Here is a 17,559-nt window from a genome sequence, read left to right on the forward strand (position 1 = left end):
GAGCATAAAGGCAATACAGTCCTGCTATAAAGATAGAAACAAAGTAGTATTTCATCCTGGCCTTTCCTACATTTTTTTTTTCTTTATCCCACATTAAAACAAAGCCTCTTTATTGAGACAATCAGAAGAACATGTGAAACTAAAAAGACTTAAAGGCAAAACATCTGACAAATTCTGTAGATTTATAAACTCTCCCCTTCTTCATCTTTCCCTCAGTCCCAAACACATGAGAGGGAAAGCTGAACACACACATACAAAGTTAAATAATTAGCAAATGCCACTTTCATAAGTTCAAATTATTTCTTAGTGAAACCACTAATAAAAAAAAAAAAAATCATCAAAACCACCAGCACTGAAAGTCAAGAACTGATCTAGATGAAACTGTGGACATTTCACTCAGCATATTGAATGGCTCACAAGATCACAGACCTTCATTAGAAATTCAGGCTTGTACTTCCCTCAAAAAGATCTCCCTTAATTGGTTTTTGGCCACTCTTTCCATTTTCTTACCATCCAGGGCTATGAGCTGGCCCTATCCTACCCGTCAACACACAGACACAATAGAGTATCTGCCAACATTTGTAAGTAATCACAGGGAGGTTTTACAAGGGGAAGATGGACAGTCACTAATACACCAAAGTGCCACAGTCTCAGTGAACCAGCACCCAACTCACCAAAACTTTTTGGAAGCAAAACCACTACATTTTTGCTTGGAAGCTTGATTTAACATCAAAGTCACAGTACACACGTGAAAGTAACATAAGACGGTACTGAGGCAAACTGGAAAATCAACACACTGGTCAGTCCCTCAAAACAGAAAGGGGATCAGAAAGAGAGAAGCTGTGCAATGCTGTGCAGATGATGCTCAGGAGGCAAGTAGGGATTTGGGAGCACTGTTCCTCTTCAGATCAACTCCAAAGCAGCAGCCTCACAGAAACAGTACCTGTAAAAGTATGCAGTCCCCATATCTTTAGTTGCACGTTAACACATTTACTGCACGATACGTTTTTCTTACTAGAAGAAACAATTCAAATAACCAAATTCTATCACCTTTGTTTACCCTGTAAAGTGCTTTGGATAAAATGAATGCTTCCTCATTGCAAGATGAGGTGCTACTCAGGACAATAAAAACACAAGCCCCATCAGGTAGCCACCCTAAGCACCTTTCACACTCAGCAAAGCAGATAGGGAAGCCTGGTGCTGTGAATTGTATTGGCTATATGCCTAAGTAAGCACCTGCATTTGGCTTAAATAAGCCTGGGCTCTCACTCACTAAAACAGCTGCCTAGACAACATGCTCAGGTGTTGAAACAGTTTAAGCAAGAAGGCTCCCAGCCCAGATGACAGAATCCATCACCAGTAACACCTGCTTGTATAAAGGAAATGAAATGGATTCAGCTAATTAGTGGAAGTTCAGTGTCACATTTTGAAGCCACACCAAGTAATTCTGAGAAACTCAGCCTACATAACCAGTGTCAAGAGTAAGCTCTATGTCCACCACTGAAAGTACTTGTTACACAGCTTTCCCATCAGCTAATGTATTCCCAGTGCATGTGCACACTCTCATTTTCTGCTTTACACACCTTCACGTTCTCTGAAAGTAACTTAAACCATTACAGTTCTTTCAATTTATCAAAATTAAAACCATGGCATCATTAGGGAATTTTTGTAGTCTTGAATTCGCTTTCAATTTGCCAAGTCTGTGTTACACTTGTCTTTAAATGATCAAGACAACAGATGTGAAATCCTCGGGTATGATTAAGACTAACAGAGTTTGTGTGTGACAAAGCTGAATTGCACTCTAAAAGGAATTAGCAATCAGCATTTCCCCATTTGAGTTACTCTCCAATTTTAAGAAAAATCTGATCTCTCCTAATGTTTAAACAAGTAAAGCTACAGAAAATGTAATTATTTGAAATTCTAGCTAGACTGCACATATCAAAAATAGCAGCATAATAATGCCTTTCTACCAAGATGGCTTTTATAACATGACTAAACAGTAATTGAGCATAAATAGAAGTGTGTGAAAACACAAGGATAATAACAATGAAAATACAGCAAGTGTAATTTTGGACACACAGCCAGTCTTGAGATTCTTATTTTATAATGAATAATGAAAATGTCTAAAATTAGTATAAAATCCTCTTCTCATTTTAAAATGCAGAAAAAGGAATTAGACAGTTACACTATATATTCAACTATAAAGTGCTGCAATAAGAATATAGAAACATTTAATGTATACCAGGTGGCCACAAGAAATTAAACACATGAAGTAAAACCACACAGTTTCAACTTTTCAGTCTCTGATCAGCTGCAAGTATGACTTTTTTCCTAAAATGGACTGGCAAGGGCATAAAGCAAAGTTTAACTCTTAGTCTTTTGTAACTTCCTTGCCTTCACATATCAGAATAATTCTCCAACTCTATTTTGCCTTCAAAAATAAAATTACATCTTTTACTGAGCCTGCAGATGTACAACCACAGAGTCCCCACTGCTTTTCAAAGACCAGCCAGATTCTGGAACAGCTTCCAGTATCGTTGCAAACACTGAGGGGAACAAAACCACTTTTTAGCAATGAGGCTGTAAAGGTCTGCTGACACAGACCAGGTTTGGGCCTCAGCAGAGCAATGCTTGACCAGTAACAGTCAAATCAGCACCACAAAGAAGCTTCTCAGCTGTGCCTTCTTAAGCATTCCTATGGAGCAGAGAGACCTCAAAGACACACCTGAAAGATGGAAGAGTACAATATTTTGCACGCAGGCCTGAAGAGTTCTGTATCCCTTTTGTACTGTTTATCTTGTAGTATTTTAATAGTACTTCTACTTTAATAACTTCAGAGGCAAACAGCATGCTAAATTTTGGCAGGAATACATTGACAGGCTATTACTGTGTAATCATGGAAAGAATTACACTGACATCAAAACCACAATTATTTAGTTGTATGAGACCCAGACAGTATAACCAGAAATTTCAGCTTTCAAAACCAAACCTGCTCCACAGTAATGTGTATGCTCTTAGAGAAGATATCAGTGCTAAAAAAAGCAAGGACAACAACAAGCAGCCAAAGATATAGTGTCTGTTCCTTGTCTTTTCAATGGAGAATTCTCAGTTAAGAGGAAGCTATGGGTCATCACCAGTATCACTGATGAAGCCACCCATTGCTAAAGCATCTAAAGAGATTCTTCATGCACCAAGCAAGTGCTAGGAAAAAAAAAATAAACAAAATAACCACACTACTGACAGCATGCCTGTAATTTGACGAATAGCAACCTAAACAGTCAGATATTGCTTCCCAGTTCCAGAATAGCACCAGCAGAAGTCTACAGTAAGACCTAGAGTAAAAGTCAGATGGGACTGCAGCAATCAAACTAGAAGCATAAAACTCAGGAGAAAAAAAAAATTTAAAAGGGTAGGTATAGGAGCAGCCAAAAGTATTTCCTGCTTGACTTTGGGTTTTGTTTTCTGCAAGACACATATACCAATACAGATGCCTTGGGAAAGGCTTATTTCCATTCATAAAGTGGCAAATATGCTACTTCTGGCATGGGTTCAGACACCATGGGATACAAATAAAAGAACTGTCTACTGTTTTCTAAATTGGGGGTTGGGTGGTTTAAGGCTTCCTTTGCAGTATGGTGACATGCTACCTCAGACTGCCTCTGAATACACAGGAACAGTTACCATTTACCTGAGGCACAACCAAGAGCCAAGAGGCACCTCTTTAATAGCTGTGCAGGTGTCAGATATGCAGCAGAAACAAGGCATCTTCTCATGACAGAAAAAGCACTCAACTAGACACTTAACATGGTATAATTTTTTCCTCTCCATTAGCATTCACCACACAGGCTGTAGGAATTCTCCCTTGATGAGGATTTTCAAGCAGCAGTAAATTGGTCAAACAACAGCTGAAGCAAAGCCCTGCAGAAACATTTCATAAAATTTCACTGTATCTTACTACATTTAGTGGTTAGCCAGATTTTTCTAGAACAAGCATATTTTTTCCTGTTATTTCAAAGGTGTTCAGGCCTGGCAAATGCAGCACAAGCTGGTTCATCTACTTGGATACTCCTTGCAAAAAGGCCAAGATCTATGGCATTCCACACCCAAGGCAAGCACATCTTTGCAGCTGACATACCTGTTGGACCAGTGTGCTTAGCTGAGCATTGTAACGAAGTAATTGACAACATAACTTTGACTGCACAATGCAAATTCATCAAAATGGAGTTGCCTCAGGATACACAGTATCTAATGCTCTTCAATGGCACTTATCACTGAACTAACTGCAGCCAAAGTCTATAGATGCGTTCTTAGACTTAATTCACTTACTGTCAGATGACACTGTTGAGTTACAAAGCAAAATTCATGTTTCCCATTAAAAAAAAAAAAAAAAAGAAAAAAAAAAAGGAGACTTTAACAAGAAATACTGCTGAAGAAGGAAGCCTGCCTTGGGCATACTGCTTTGTGTGTATTTGTGACTAAATTAAAATTGTTACAACATTCAAGTTGCATATGAGGAAGTTCAGTTGCTTAACACCACATGTGAAAAGCACAGGTGACAAAAGATAAGCCAGTTCAGATCAATTTGTTTGGCAGGCTTTACAAAAGCTTCATTGTGGATTTAGGTTGTAAAGCCTGTGAACACCCTCAAAAGGAACAAGCCATAAGGACTTTCCAGTAATAAGAACAGGAAACTGGGGAGAAACTCTTTCACCTCACCTTCTTTAGTTTTGTTTAACTGAAAGATTTGGACAACTGCATCCCCCAGATCATATACATATGACCCAAAGGAATTCCTTAGCTGAGGTTCTGAAAAAACAATCAGTGGATTCATATGAAAGAGGTAGGAGGTAACAAAAATATTAAAGAGAAAGAAAATCTTTTTATTTTGCTCACTTGACTAAAAAGCAACTGAAGTAGCAAGAAGAAATTTAGAGCAAGAGAGAACATACACCTGTGGAAGAGGAAGCTGGACATCCACCACGCTGCCGACTTGCTCTTGTGCTGTCATCCACCCAGTACTTCAAGGAAGCCATACTCTCCAAAATAAGCCTGAGTTGTGCTGCAACAGCGTAGGAGAAACTGAGCTGACAAGCTTATAAGAACAGTCACTTAATCAGGACTCTACTCCCGACCCAAAAGTCTGAAGAAGTTGGAATAAGGTTGCAAGAGAAAGAAAGTACTTCCTGCCTCCCAGACTGAATGAAAGCATAGGTAAGTGCAAAGAAACCCAGCCTTGGTACTCCTCAAAGACAAGCTATGAGCAACAGGAGGCACCACTAGGATGAACACCAGTATCACAACTGCACTGAAAAGCCTTTTATTCAACCTTTTATTTATTATTTATAGGGATCAGAGTGGTAGCTTTCGATGTGTTTCTCACATAGGCCATCAGCAGGTTCAAGTACTCCATTTTTCCTTGCCCTTCTGCATAACTATCTATTTTCTAAGAAACCAACTCCCTTGTGCAGAAATCTCAACAGTCAAAAGGATCTGAAAGAGATAATCAGAGGGGGGAAAAAAAAAAGACCAAAATTTAGTGGTAAAAGATCAAGTCACAGGGAAAAGATTTTTAAAGAGTTCTCTATTCAGGTTGGATTGGCTGTAGGTACATAGAGAAGAAGAGACTTCAGCTCTTTAAAACTTTAGAGAATAGAGAAATACAGGTTCTGTCTATGCCAGCAGTCACCAATCTTAAAAGTTAAAAATCCCAAACCAAATCAAGATTAAACAAGCAGCATGCTGCTGCCAATGGGATATTCTGTTATTCTTGTCAGTCCAGGGCAGTAGTGGCAAATAGCCTCCTACCTACAGCATCAGAAAATGAGAAATGTTGCCTGGAAGAAGTCATCTTCCCAAACCCAGTTTGGTTACCTTGCGTAGATCTGTTTCATACCTCAGCACCATTAACATGAACTTTTACATCATCTTTTTCCTGGAATACTTCCAGCATTTTATCTACTTTCATAGCAGGTACACATCACAGCATACAGTACCTTATAGTTCACTTGCTGTTCACAATGTTTTTGGATCCACATCCTGTATACACCATGTTCAAACACAAGGAATCAGACTGCCTGCAGTGGTCCTTGAATTAAAAGCCTGCTAGCTGAGCCAGGCTACCAGAACTTCCCTCTCCAGTATACAACTAAAGAACAGACTTCACTGGCAGCCACTGAGCAAAGCTGTGCAAAGATGGAAAGAAAAAAGGAAATTAATTACATCAAGACACACATTAATCCTGTATCAGCAATACTTTTTACGTGAATGTCTTCTAGATAACTTAGGTTCATCACTAACTGCATTATTCTGAAAGGCAATGGAATACAGATGAGCTCCCCTGGGCAAGCACAGAGAGCAACCAAAGTCCTGGACTCCCAGATCTCAAAGAAGACAAAAGCCCTGTCAATCTGCACACACTGGTGTAAAGCATAAAAAAGAGAGAGTATGAAAGAGTATGAAAGAGTATGAAAGAGTATGAAAGAGTATGAAAGAGTATGAAAGAGTATGAAAGAGTATGAAAGAGTATGAAAGAGTATGAAAGAGTATGAAAGAGTATGAAAGAGTATGGCACTGACCTGTGTATTTATAGATCGCTATTAATACAGAAGTTGAATTAGATTATCTGGTAGCCCTCCTCTCTCCAAAATGGAGTCAAGGCAACCAAAATTCAGGCATCTTTCTATAAATAGAACCTCTGTTTTCTCAGATAATACTCTAGTGTCCCATTTCAGTGTTTGTTATACTACTTTTTAGTAAAATACCTTTTTCTTGAGAGTTTTGGATGAAAATCACTAGCAGCACTTCTTATTTATATCCTGTAAAGGGAAAATACCTGGAATTATATTTTAGGAAAGCTTAGGTTTCATGCCAGAGCCACTATTCATCTGCTGCAAATCGTTTTCAAAAAGCCTCTTATGCCATCTTGTCACAAACTGCAGGTGTTCCACTTCCAATCCTGTGCAGAAGTCATAGAATCATACAGCTTCATGTTGAAAGCAACTTCTGTGGATCACACAGTTCAAGATTCCTGCTGAAGACAGGGTCAACTATAGCGCAGTTTGGTCTGGTTACCTCCAGGGCCAGACACGCAACTTCTCCGGGCAATTTCTTCCAGCGCTTGGCCCCCTTATCATTTAAAACAAAACAATCCAATAAAAACCATCCCCAAATAACACATACCCTCCCAAGTTTAAATGAAGTTTCTTGCATTTAAGTTTGTGGCCAAATTCAGTGTTCCTACATCTCTGCATCCTCAAACTATGGTAAGGATGTTCAACGCACATGAAATCCTCAGTCAAGACAATTCTTGGCTACTTAGAGACAGAAACTGAAATAGAGTACTTGGCTTCAACCAAGACAATATTTGTTTAAATGAAAAGGCAGCAATACTAATATTTAGCTTTACTCAGAAACCAAGACTATTTGTTTTAATGAGAAGGCAGCAATGCTAATATTTACCTTTAGCCAGTTTCAGCAAAGATTATCTTCCTATTTCAATGTGAAAAAGCAATCCTTCCGATTTTATCCTTCTCCTGGCAAACCAACATCCTGCCTCAGGTACAACAGGCTATAATGTTTCTCTACATCTGTTTTTCAGGCATATACACATTCTCCAGTGACACAGAATCCCACCTCACCATTTGATCACAATACTGAAAGAAGCTTTCAAAAACATTAACTGTTTCCTTTACAACTCTTCTCCAAGAAACATTTACTTTATTTTAGCCACAGAGTATCAAAGAGTTTTCTAGTATATGACTCCATACCAGCTATTCATTTCAGGGGTTTTTTTACTACTAAGCAATGACTCATGTTCTGTTATTACTGTGCTTTGTCCCACCGAGTCTGTCCTGCTCAGTTTCATCTCAACAGCCAAATTTAAGAAAAAACCAAACAACCTGACCTCAATTTACAACACCAAATCTTGCTTTCTCAGTATCTTCCCCCCCCCCCCGATACTGTTAATCTTTTTCAAACTATGAACTGTAACTCTGGCATAAAACTTGCAGTACACACATACAGAGGTTTGGTGTTTTAGAGGAATAGCAAAGGCTGTAAGCAACTGAACTTCCAATACAAAAGACAGAGGCAGACCCCACACTTTACACTCTCTTCAGGCTTGCTTGAAAGTTCTGAGGTTGCTACCTTAAGTTTTGACAAATGGAAGTTGTATTTGACAGAACTGCAGGCAAGGGAGCAGAGGCTGGGGCTAGTATTGCTGCTGTAAGAATTCTCACAAGGCAGAGATACAACTGCTCCCTTCATCCACAGTTTGCAGTAGCCTCAGGGCATTTACTGACACTGAGCTCTGATGCATTGCTTCATACAAAACTGAGCTTTGAAGTGCCTCCTGAACTATTTTCATCTACCTTACTGTCTCTCCTAGAAAAGCACCAGATGCAGATACATATTATTTACTGCTCATAATCCAGGGGCCAAGTGGGCAAAGTAGGAACATCAACATATAACCTCATAGTTAGTCTCAGACAGATTATTTCTTGGTACTTCTCTAAGAAGTCAAATATCTAAATACTTCTACAAGTATCAGTACAAGACAATCAGACTGATTGCAGTTCAATCAGACATTCTGAATAGATATTTAAATGCAATTTTAACACATATTTAGTTGCATGGTCTAGAAAACAATGCTTTAAAAACGTACAACTTAAGTAGCTTCCAGAAATAAGCAACAAGCCATATTTGCCTATATAGAATTACATGGTTAGTAATACTAGTATTTGATTCAAAACTCCCATTTTTACAGAGTAATTCTTCAAGTTACCAAGGTTTGAAAAGTCCAGCACATTTATTTTGTATTGCGAAAGCATTCTTACAGTAAGAGTCACATTCAAGTTGTTTGGGTTTTTAAAAAACAAGTATTTTCATTTAAAAACATACAGCAGGCCTGTTTAATTTAAAATACAGTTCTTTAAATGATGAAAAAAGTGCTATGCACTACTCACAAGTAGTCTGCCAGCAGACCAGTACCTACATGAAACTTCAGAAGTGTTTCATCTATCTAACCACAGCAACTGCCTCACTCTGGAAGTCATTTTAGCAAAACAGTGAAATGTGGTTCATCCCACTGCTGTGGTGTGAGAAAGATAAGTGAAATCTCAATACTGCAAAAGGAATATATAACACCATTGCCTACATGCTTAGAGTCTCTTATCAGCAATGCAATTGGTAGAATGATACTGATTTCACTATAACTCCAAGGACAAATGCAGAATTTGTACAGGTTCATACATCTGCTTTGATTTAATAGAAACTAAGGTTCAGCCATTGGAGCCAGAATGCCATTTAAGTCCTGATCATACATTTATGAAATCTGCATTCCTTTGTGACTTCACTGTGCATACTGCAAACTCCTCCTGTTATTCGGCCAAAGGTCAAACTCACCTTTCTATGTGAGTTCACATAGAAACACATTCACCCTTGCAGATACCTGTCCTCTAAATGTCTTCTATCTGGAAGAAAAGCAAGTCACCAGAACTGGTTTAGTTAACTGGTGCAGTAAGTTGGCAAATGGCACGTGCCTCCAGTCTCTCACTAAAGAGAAGAACTTGTGCAGACAGCCCTTTCTCTGGCATGCTGTAAAGTCATGAATTCCATTAAAGTCCCTTAATCAGAAGTTACAGTTGTGCCATATCTCTATGTTATGTTTCAGTTAAAAGCTGCATCAAAGTATAACCCTATCTGAGCTCAACTCTTTCTCCATCCTATAAAGAAAATCCCACCTTTTGTCAGCGGAAAAGATGAACAATCCACACATTCATGGCTACCCAGAAGTCCTGAAAAATAATGAGTTGTCTGATTTCAATATCATCATTAAGCACACTTCCTGTGGAATCATCTCAACTCAGGAAGGACTACTACAGTTCAAGCAACACCTCACTTGGCCCAAAAGTACTCTAACAACAAAAGCACTACTCCACAATTGTCCCAAATTGTCATGGTCCATGTCCACCTCAATACTTAGCTTTCACCTATCCTTATTTCGAGTGCCAGACCCTAAGGGGCATTAGTTCAGCAAACACTCTCAGAGTACAGTGGCCACACACAAACAAAAGCAGGTTCCTTATACAATACAACTGTGCCAGCTCACTTTGTGCAGTAGCAGAAAGGGCACAGTTTAGATAAGGGGAGGTTACCATCCAATTCTGTTCTACACCACCTTCAGTCAGAAGAGAGCCAAGCCTTTATCTCCCACCTTGAAAGAGCACCAGTTAAAGGAAGAATGTGAAACAAAACAATACTCTTTAGCACAGTAGATAAAGTAATTGCCTGGGAAAGACAAAGCCTGAGCTCTAGCTTGCACTTCAGCATACTTGTACATTAAAAGTTTAAAAACATATTGCACTAGGGTTTTCTTCAGGGACGGGGACATGCAAGTCTGCCTTTCTCAGACAGGAAACAAAATCCCAGTCTCCCATTTCTGGGTGAGGCCTCTTCAAAGAGGGGTAAGGAACAAGTAGTATGGTGACTTCCTTTAAAGGTCACCTAAAAAAATAGATGGACCAGGAATCCTGGCAGCAGATCTCAAAATTATGGAAAGCTACAGCAGAGGCCTTTCCTAGCTCTGGTTCTCCACATGTTCCAATGATAAATAATACACCTGTCAAAGGTTAAGCTAAGAAGGAAAAGCTGTTTTGAAAATAGACAAAGTAATATAGAGAACACAGTACTGAAAGAATCATGGTGTTGTAGCTACAGGCCTCTAACTTTCTACCTTTGATGAAGAGAAACATACTTCTGCCAACAACCTGGAAGACTTTTCACACAGCACCAAAGTAGTCCTTGGGAAAGCTCTGACTGTGCTCTTGCTAGAAATAAACATCAAGCAAAAGTGTTAGTACACAGAAAAACTAATGCTTTTCTTCTTCTCAGACATAGTTACATCTCCTTGTCAGACAGCCAGTTGGAGGTCTTTCCCCAGCCTGCTACTGGCAGACAGCTGCTAACCCATGGGAAGAGTGTGCACCAAAATGTGTAGCAAGAACACACGAGACCAGGCATAATGAGGTGAAACACAAGCAGCAGGTGAACGTTCCAAGCACAGTGCAGGCTCTGTCAAATAACAGACTAAAAGCTAGTCTCTGGATTTACTTCCTCACAAAGACACTGTGGTTCTTCCACTATAAAATAAAAAGAGACAGCATTGACTAACACTGTCTCAGAGTGGAAGAGCAACAAGTTTGTTTTGACATGCACTTTTTCACAGTGCTCACGGAGTTCTCAACAACCCACACCAGCACCTTGCAGTGGATCTGCAAGCATACCAGGACAAGTCACAGTTGAAGGGGAAGAAGTTCTTCCATGTACAAAGCCGTCACTGACTAAATGCAAGCCATAAAGGAAAAATGCTGTTCCACTGGGATTCCAAAATGAGCAATAATGGTTACTACACATTATGCACTTAACAAGTTATACCCATCACAGGAGATACACCCTCCAAGCAGAAGTCATTCAGCACCAGCACGTTCTTAGACATAAGCAGTGTGTAAGAAGACGAAATTTTTCCAGGTAGTGGGAGATATCTACATTACAAACAAGATGTTCCTCAAATATGAGTAAGCATATCCAGGACAACTTTTCATATAGCACCCACTTGCCAGCAAAGACAGAGCAATGCACAAAACAGTCCAACCAACTATCTCAGCTGCCTACTGGAAGTGTAGCAGCACAAGCCACAAACTGCACATATCAACCCTCCTGCACACCTCACCAGGTTAAAACTCACCACCATCATATCTTTTTTCATCATGCAGAAGTTGCTCCAAGGGAAACTGTGAATTTTTTCTCTTTCCATGCCATCTTTCTCCTGCACCTTCTGCTCAAAGCACCAGGACTCTGAGAGCATCATATCCCTATGAGTAATATAGCCAAAAAAATTGGGAGACTGCAATGAACGTCACGAATACAAAACAAGCGGCCTGGGGAAATGCTTTTGTCATCCATTCAGGTTTGATTATAAAGCAGGTACTGACTGTAAATGCATGGCTGCCCAGTGTGTTACAGTGGCAAGTGACAAATATCCCTTCTGATGACAAGCCTGCTCAGCTCACAACCAACGCTGGCACTCTCATACCTGCACTGGTACCTTCCCCCCTGCAGACCGGCAAGCTGAAGAGTCCCAACGCCGGCTCCTTGTACTGTCTTTCCTAGGTGCGTCTCCTTTCTCAGAGATGCTCACTTCACACCTCATCTCTGTACAGGGTTAGCTGATTTCTCAGGAATTTCTGGTACAGGCTACTGTGAGACAGTCCAAACCCCAGACATAAAAGCACTGGATCCCATCTCATTCACACCAGCTGAAGAACACTTCAGACCCCCGGGGCAGCCAAGCCCTACCCACAAGGTGGTCTGCCCGCCTCTGACCCAGCCGAGGGAGTTGCAGCCCGGCGCGGAACTGGCGGCACCAACTGTGAAGGGAAGCGGGCACCGAGCGGCAAACGCGCCCGCGGGGATGTGCCCCGGGGCCCGGGAGCGAAGGCGCCGGACAGACCCACGCCGAGCCCTCCGCCGCCCCTCTCCCACGCCCGGCCCCAGTCACGGCTGCCTGCGGGCGCCTCGGGGCGGGTCTTTCCCATCCCCTATCCCTGTCCCTCCGCCGCCGGGAGGGCACGTGAACAAGGGGAGCCCCCGCCGTTACCTGCCCGGTGATGCCGGTGATCAGAGCCACCTTCCTGCCGTTCATCTCCTCGCCGTCGTCTCCCGGTGCGGCGGCGGCGGCGCAGCCACACTCCTCCTCCGCCGCGGGCTGTGCCATCCTCCCGGCGCCGGGCGCGTCCCAGGTGCGGAGGTATCCCGGGGCAGAGGCGCGGCCGCCGGGGCGAGGCTCCCGGCGCTGGGGGCGGGCACGGAGGGGAGGATGCCTGCCGGCACCCGAGGTTACCTGCGCTGCCCCGGCCGCCGCGCCATTTCCGTGCTCGCCGCCAGCCCGCGCTCCCGCCCCGCCCCGCCCCGCGGCGGCCGCAGGTGCAGCCCCCCGCAAGCGCGCTCCCGCTGCGCGGCCCGGGAGCGCGCCCCGCGCTCGGCACCGCTCCCGCCGCGCGGCTCGGCCCCGCAGCCAATCAGGAGCCCCGGCGCTTCCTTGAAGGGGCAGGACACGCGCAGGGGCCCAAAGCTGGCGCGGTGATTGGCTGAGAGCGGGCGGCGCGGGGCGGGGCCGGAGGAGGAGGAGGAGGAGAAGGAAAAGGAGGAAGAAGAGGGGGAGGAGGAAGAAGAGGAGGAGGAGCCGGAGCGGGGCTGCCCGACTTCCTGACGGCGTGTCTGGTTGGGGGATGCGCCGCCGGTGCCACGTGAGGCGAGCGGGGCCGGGCACACAGCGCCCCCCGCGGCGCGGAGGAGTTACCGAGGTACCGCCGCGGGTAACGCCGGAGATCCCGAGCGTTCCCACTCTGGAAATACTTGGCTATAAAGGGAACAAAGGCTTCTGGGAAAAGGGATTTACAACAAGTATTTCTTCTTCTGATGAGGCACTGGATCACTACCGCTTTTACCGAGGCATCAGGGCGCTGTATGTACAAGGAAGAAGGTGCCTGCCCGTGATTTGCTCTTATTCCACGAAGGATTTCGCATCACTTTCCTCATTGCGTGCTTGGATGATGAGGCTTTTGCGTACGCAGATAATTTTTCTGATAGTATATTTTTAAAAGAAACAAAACGGAGTCTATGAGCATAGTGCCATTCGAATGGAGCTGTACTCTCAAATTGTGAACGCTTTCTTGCACGCTGCTCCCCACTTTCTTGGTTTAAATTCCCTTCTTTCAGCCTCACAGTCTGCAATGCCATGGGATTTTTATTATGTCACGGTTACTTAGTTGCAAGATGTCATCCCAGTTTTGCCATTTCTGGCTCCTGTTTCTGAAGCCTTTTCTCGACAAGCACATACCGTTTTATCAAGTTGGCAACATCCGCTGCTACTTGAGCAAAATGACTTCATCCCACTAGTACTTGCTTTATGGATGTACAGTCTCAGATTCAGAGAGGAGGGGCACCACAAATGAGTGCCACCCTCTCAGTTTTAAAATGACACTGGAGAAATAAAAGGATATCAAATTCTGAGAGTTTCAGAATTCTGTGTACCAGAAATAAGGCACAAACCTTTATTTGAAAATGTAGAATTTGAGATTAGAGGGAGTTAGGAGCAAGTTTTCTTTACTTATTTACGTGCATAATTCACTCTCCTGTTAGATCTGAGCTGCATAAAACAGTGCATGAGCTACAGCCTTAAAAATTGTCCTTTATGTGGCCAGATAAGCTTTCCTTGGCAGTCCATTCATTGGCTGGCCTTCTTTCTTGTTCTGCTTAAAAAACTGGTGAGTAGGGCTGACAGTGTAAGTCCTGAAGCTGTGATAGAGGAGCCCCCATCCCTGGGGCCTATGTGTGCAGCTAAGAGCCTTTTTTTGGTTACTTTCTCCGAACAGAATTTCTCCTACCCCAGTTTTCCAGTATCCCACAAGAACTATTTTTCAGATGTAGCATTTCCCTTGACTATTATTCCCAAAAACACTCCACTGAGGGAGGAAGCTGGTTCACAGCTTTCATAAATTGCCTGGTTAACCAAATACATCAGTTGATTGATGACCTTTTGCTTTGGTTTTGCTCTCAGGTAACATGCACATCCAGCTCTCCCCCTATTCAGGGCAGTAGCTCTCCTTCCTACTCAGTGGGTGCACTCCCGAGTGATTCAGACCAGAAGACTCTGCAATCTTCGTCACTTTTGTAAGGGGAGCTTCCCAGCCAGACTTAGCTGAGAACACTTTACCAGGGGTTCATACTTGTGTTTTTGTCAATAGTAGTACTAGAAACAGGCTAGTGAAGCCAGGCAGGATGTAGCCCAGTTCAAGTTCCAGCTGACTGAAGCTTGACGGAAGCTAAAAAAAAAAAAACAAAACTGCCAAGAAAGCCCCCTTTAACTTGTTTAAATTTCTGTCCCATTTATAAGTCTGGCAGTAGTAGTTGCAGACACAGTTAGCCAGCTACCATAATCCTGCTAGGTCTGCCCCTGGCATGCACAGGCACATTCCAGGTTTAATGCACAAAGACTGTTCTGTCACCGAAGTCTTCCAAAGTACATTTACAGAAGAGACTGAAGGCTCACTTGTGGCCCAGGTACTAGATTTTACCTAAGTTGCTCTGGTGTTGACAGCAGTTTATGTCAGGCTGCAGCTGAAAACTGGACCAGCAGCCCCCAGGGACTGCAGGATTAATATTCACTCTGAGTGCTAGGCTGCACTGATGTCTCCTTGCTGCCTCCAGCACCTGTACCATGGCATGTGCTACCTTACTTAGAATTGTGTCTGCCCACACCATAATCACTTTCTCACACGTCTGTGTGGACCCAGCTCCGGCTTCTAAAACTGGCAAGGTCCCACGGAATGAGGAGACAGCAGACTGATGCACATCTGCACCTCCAGCCCCCTTGGATCCCTGGAAGAGGAGATGCTTGTGTGAGCATGGGTGTCCAGTAGAAGTTTTATGCCCAGCAAGTAAACAGTCTGACAAAGTCTGAGGAGACACAAAGAACAGCATGTGTAGCCTTACCTTTAAAGCTGCCACTCCAAGAACTGGGGGGGAAAGAGATAAAGACAGATGTAAATATATTTACTTGGTACTGGCAGATAGAAACAGGTATCACAGGGAAAGAAAGGTGGAGAGCATAACTAATTGAGATTGAGCTGGTTAAACCAGGAAATAATGTAAAATGAGCAAAGAAGAAGTAGAGAGGGAAAGCTGAAAAGAAAATAAATGTCATTGAGAGTAAGGAAGAAAGGGGTAGTAGGAGAAAAGGACTGAAGTGTATTAGATTACAAAAAATAGGACCTTAAATGTTAAGGAAAAGTGAAAAGGGGGGAGAACATCCATACACTGAAATTTCATTACACTTGAATACCACATGTATTGCAATCCTGATGATCTCAATGGTTAAATGAGGATGTGATTGCCTTTGGAATTTGGAAAGGTAACTGTGCAGTTTAAGAATTTCATATTAATTGATCGTACATGCTAGCAGGAAATAAGTAGCCTTACTTTAACTTCAGAAGTAGAAACAGCTAATTTAAAATGCTGGTTTTGTTCACTGTGGGACAAAGGTATCCCTAATTTTAGTACAATAATAGCATTGCTCATGCTAGAAGTGTGGTAAAAGCTGACACAATACCACTGCATCCTGTTCTGTACAGGAGTTAGAAGTTGTCATTGAACCAGGTGGAGCCCTCTTTATCACTCAGTGCAACAAAGGGGAAAACTGGAGGTTTTTTTGTTTTTCTGGGGTTCTTCTGAATGATCCTCATCTAATAGTTTAAGCAACTTCCGCATCGTGGTGCTGTGAACTCCATTAGAGCAGCGTCCACGGATCACAGAACGCTGACTAGAATACATTTTACTTTGCTTGTCTGCAGCTACCAAATACATTGGATTCTGTCTCCAACTGTGAAATCCGTGGTGGCATCAAAACCCCACCAGGGCTGGTTGGGGACTGCAGAAAGGGAGCCTGTGGAGGATGGGTAGCTCATCTGAGTTCACTGTCCTTTCTGAGGAGCTTTTGGTTTATACAGAAAGGCAATCAAGGGGACTGGTAGGCCCAGAATAAAGTACTGTAGAAATAGCTTCTTTTTCTACTTTGCTGTTTTAAAGTAATGGCAGCAAATAGTTGTGTTCATTGACTTCACAGAGCTAGAGAACTGTGGAAAGCATGTGGAAAAGGAGGGAAGGCTGAGTCCAGGGGAGATCCATCACAATGTGGAGGAAACTGCAGATGTTGGAGTGAGAGGAAAGAGCACAAGATCTCATGAGGAAATAAGGAGAACTGAAGAATGGGCACAGACAAAAGGATGAATGGAGGGATAGACTCATAATTGTTTTTCTAACAGTTATCTTTAAGATTTGAGGGCATGTGGAGTGATCCACAACTTCAGTGCCCTGATGTGGCAACTTAGCAGGTGGATCAGAAACAGGAGGATTCAGGGATGATTCTGAAAAGTGAGCCTAGAGGCCAGGGCCTGGACATAAGCACCACCTGGGAACCACTTCCTTCTCAGCTGGGCTTCTCAGGTGGTTCTTGTGTGCCTGACAAATCTTGCACTTCCCCCCACAGGCCGTTGAATTTCTTTCCAATAGGACCTTGTCACTGGAAAATGAAGTTGAGTCATCAGTGCTTCAACTAGGCATTACAGAGGGGGGAAAATTCCTGGCAGTACTGACTCCCAGCTGGAGCTCTTTGTGTTCAGCATTTGTGGCCTGTGCTCAGCCCACAAAGTACTAACAGTCTCCTTTTCCTCTTCACAAAGGCTCTCCTGCTTACTTTTGAATGGGTGGGTAAGACTGGTCAGACTTGCTAAATTCTTGGCAAAGATTCATCCTTTGAAAGGCAGAGACCCAATTCCTGTTGGTGCTGTTGTGATGTGATTTTTACGGCACTCTGCACGGCCTGGTGTTTCAAAGGCAGAGACGGTGCCAGTGCCATGTTGCTCTCTCACGTCAGTCTCCAACACTACCAAGAAATTGTGCTACCTTGCAGTAAAACTGATGGAAGAGCAGGATCCAGGCTGA

The 17,559-nt window shown here is 43.0% G+C and overlaps 1 protein-coding gene across 1 annotated transcript in view; it reads right to left on the minus strand.

The window, feature by feature from the left end:
• Nucleotides 1-12,804, minus strand: part of GMDS (GDP-mannose 4,6-dehydratase) — a 411,036-nt gene extending 398,232 nt beyond the window's left edge. The window contains exon 1 of the mRNA XM_082297233.1: nucleotides 12,656-12,804. Within this exon, the coding sequence (XP_082153359.1) occupies nucleotides 12,656-12,772 (117 nt within the window). The 5' untranslated portion in view covers nucleotides 12,773-12,804. The remainder of the gene's footprint in view (nucleotides 1-12,655) is intronic.
• Nucleotides 12,805-17,559: the final 4,755 nt, after the last annotated feature.

This window comes from Coloeus monedula (genome assembly GCF_965178545.1).
Source record: "Coloeus monedula genome assembly, chromosome: 1".
Classification (NCBI taxonomy): domain Eukaryota; kingdom Metazoa; phylum Chordata; class Aves; order Passeriformes; family Corvidae; genus Coloeus; species Coloeus monedula.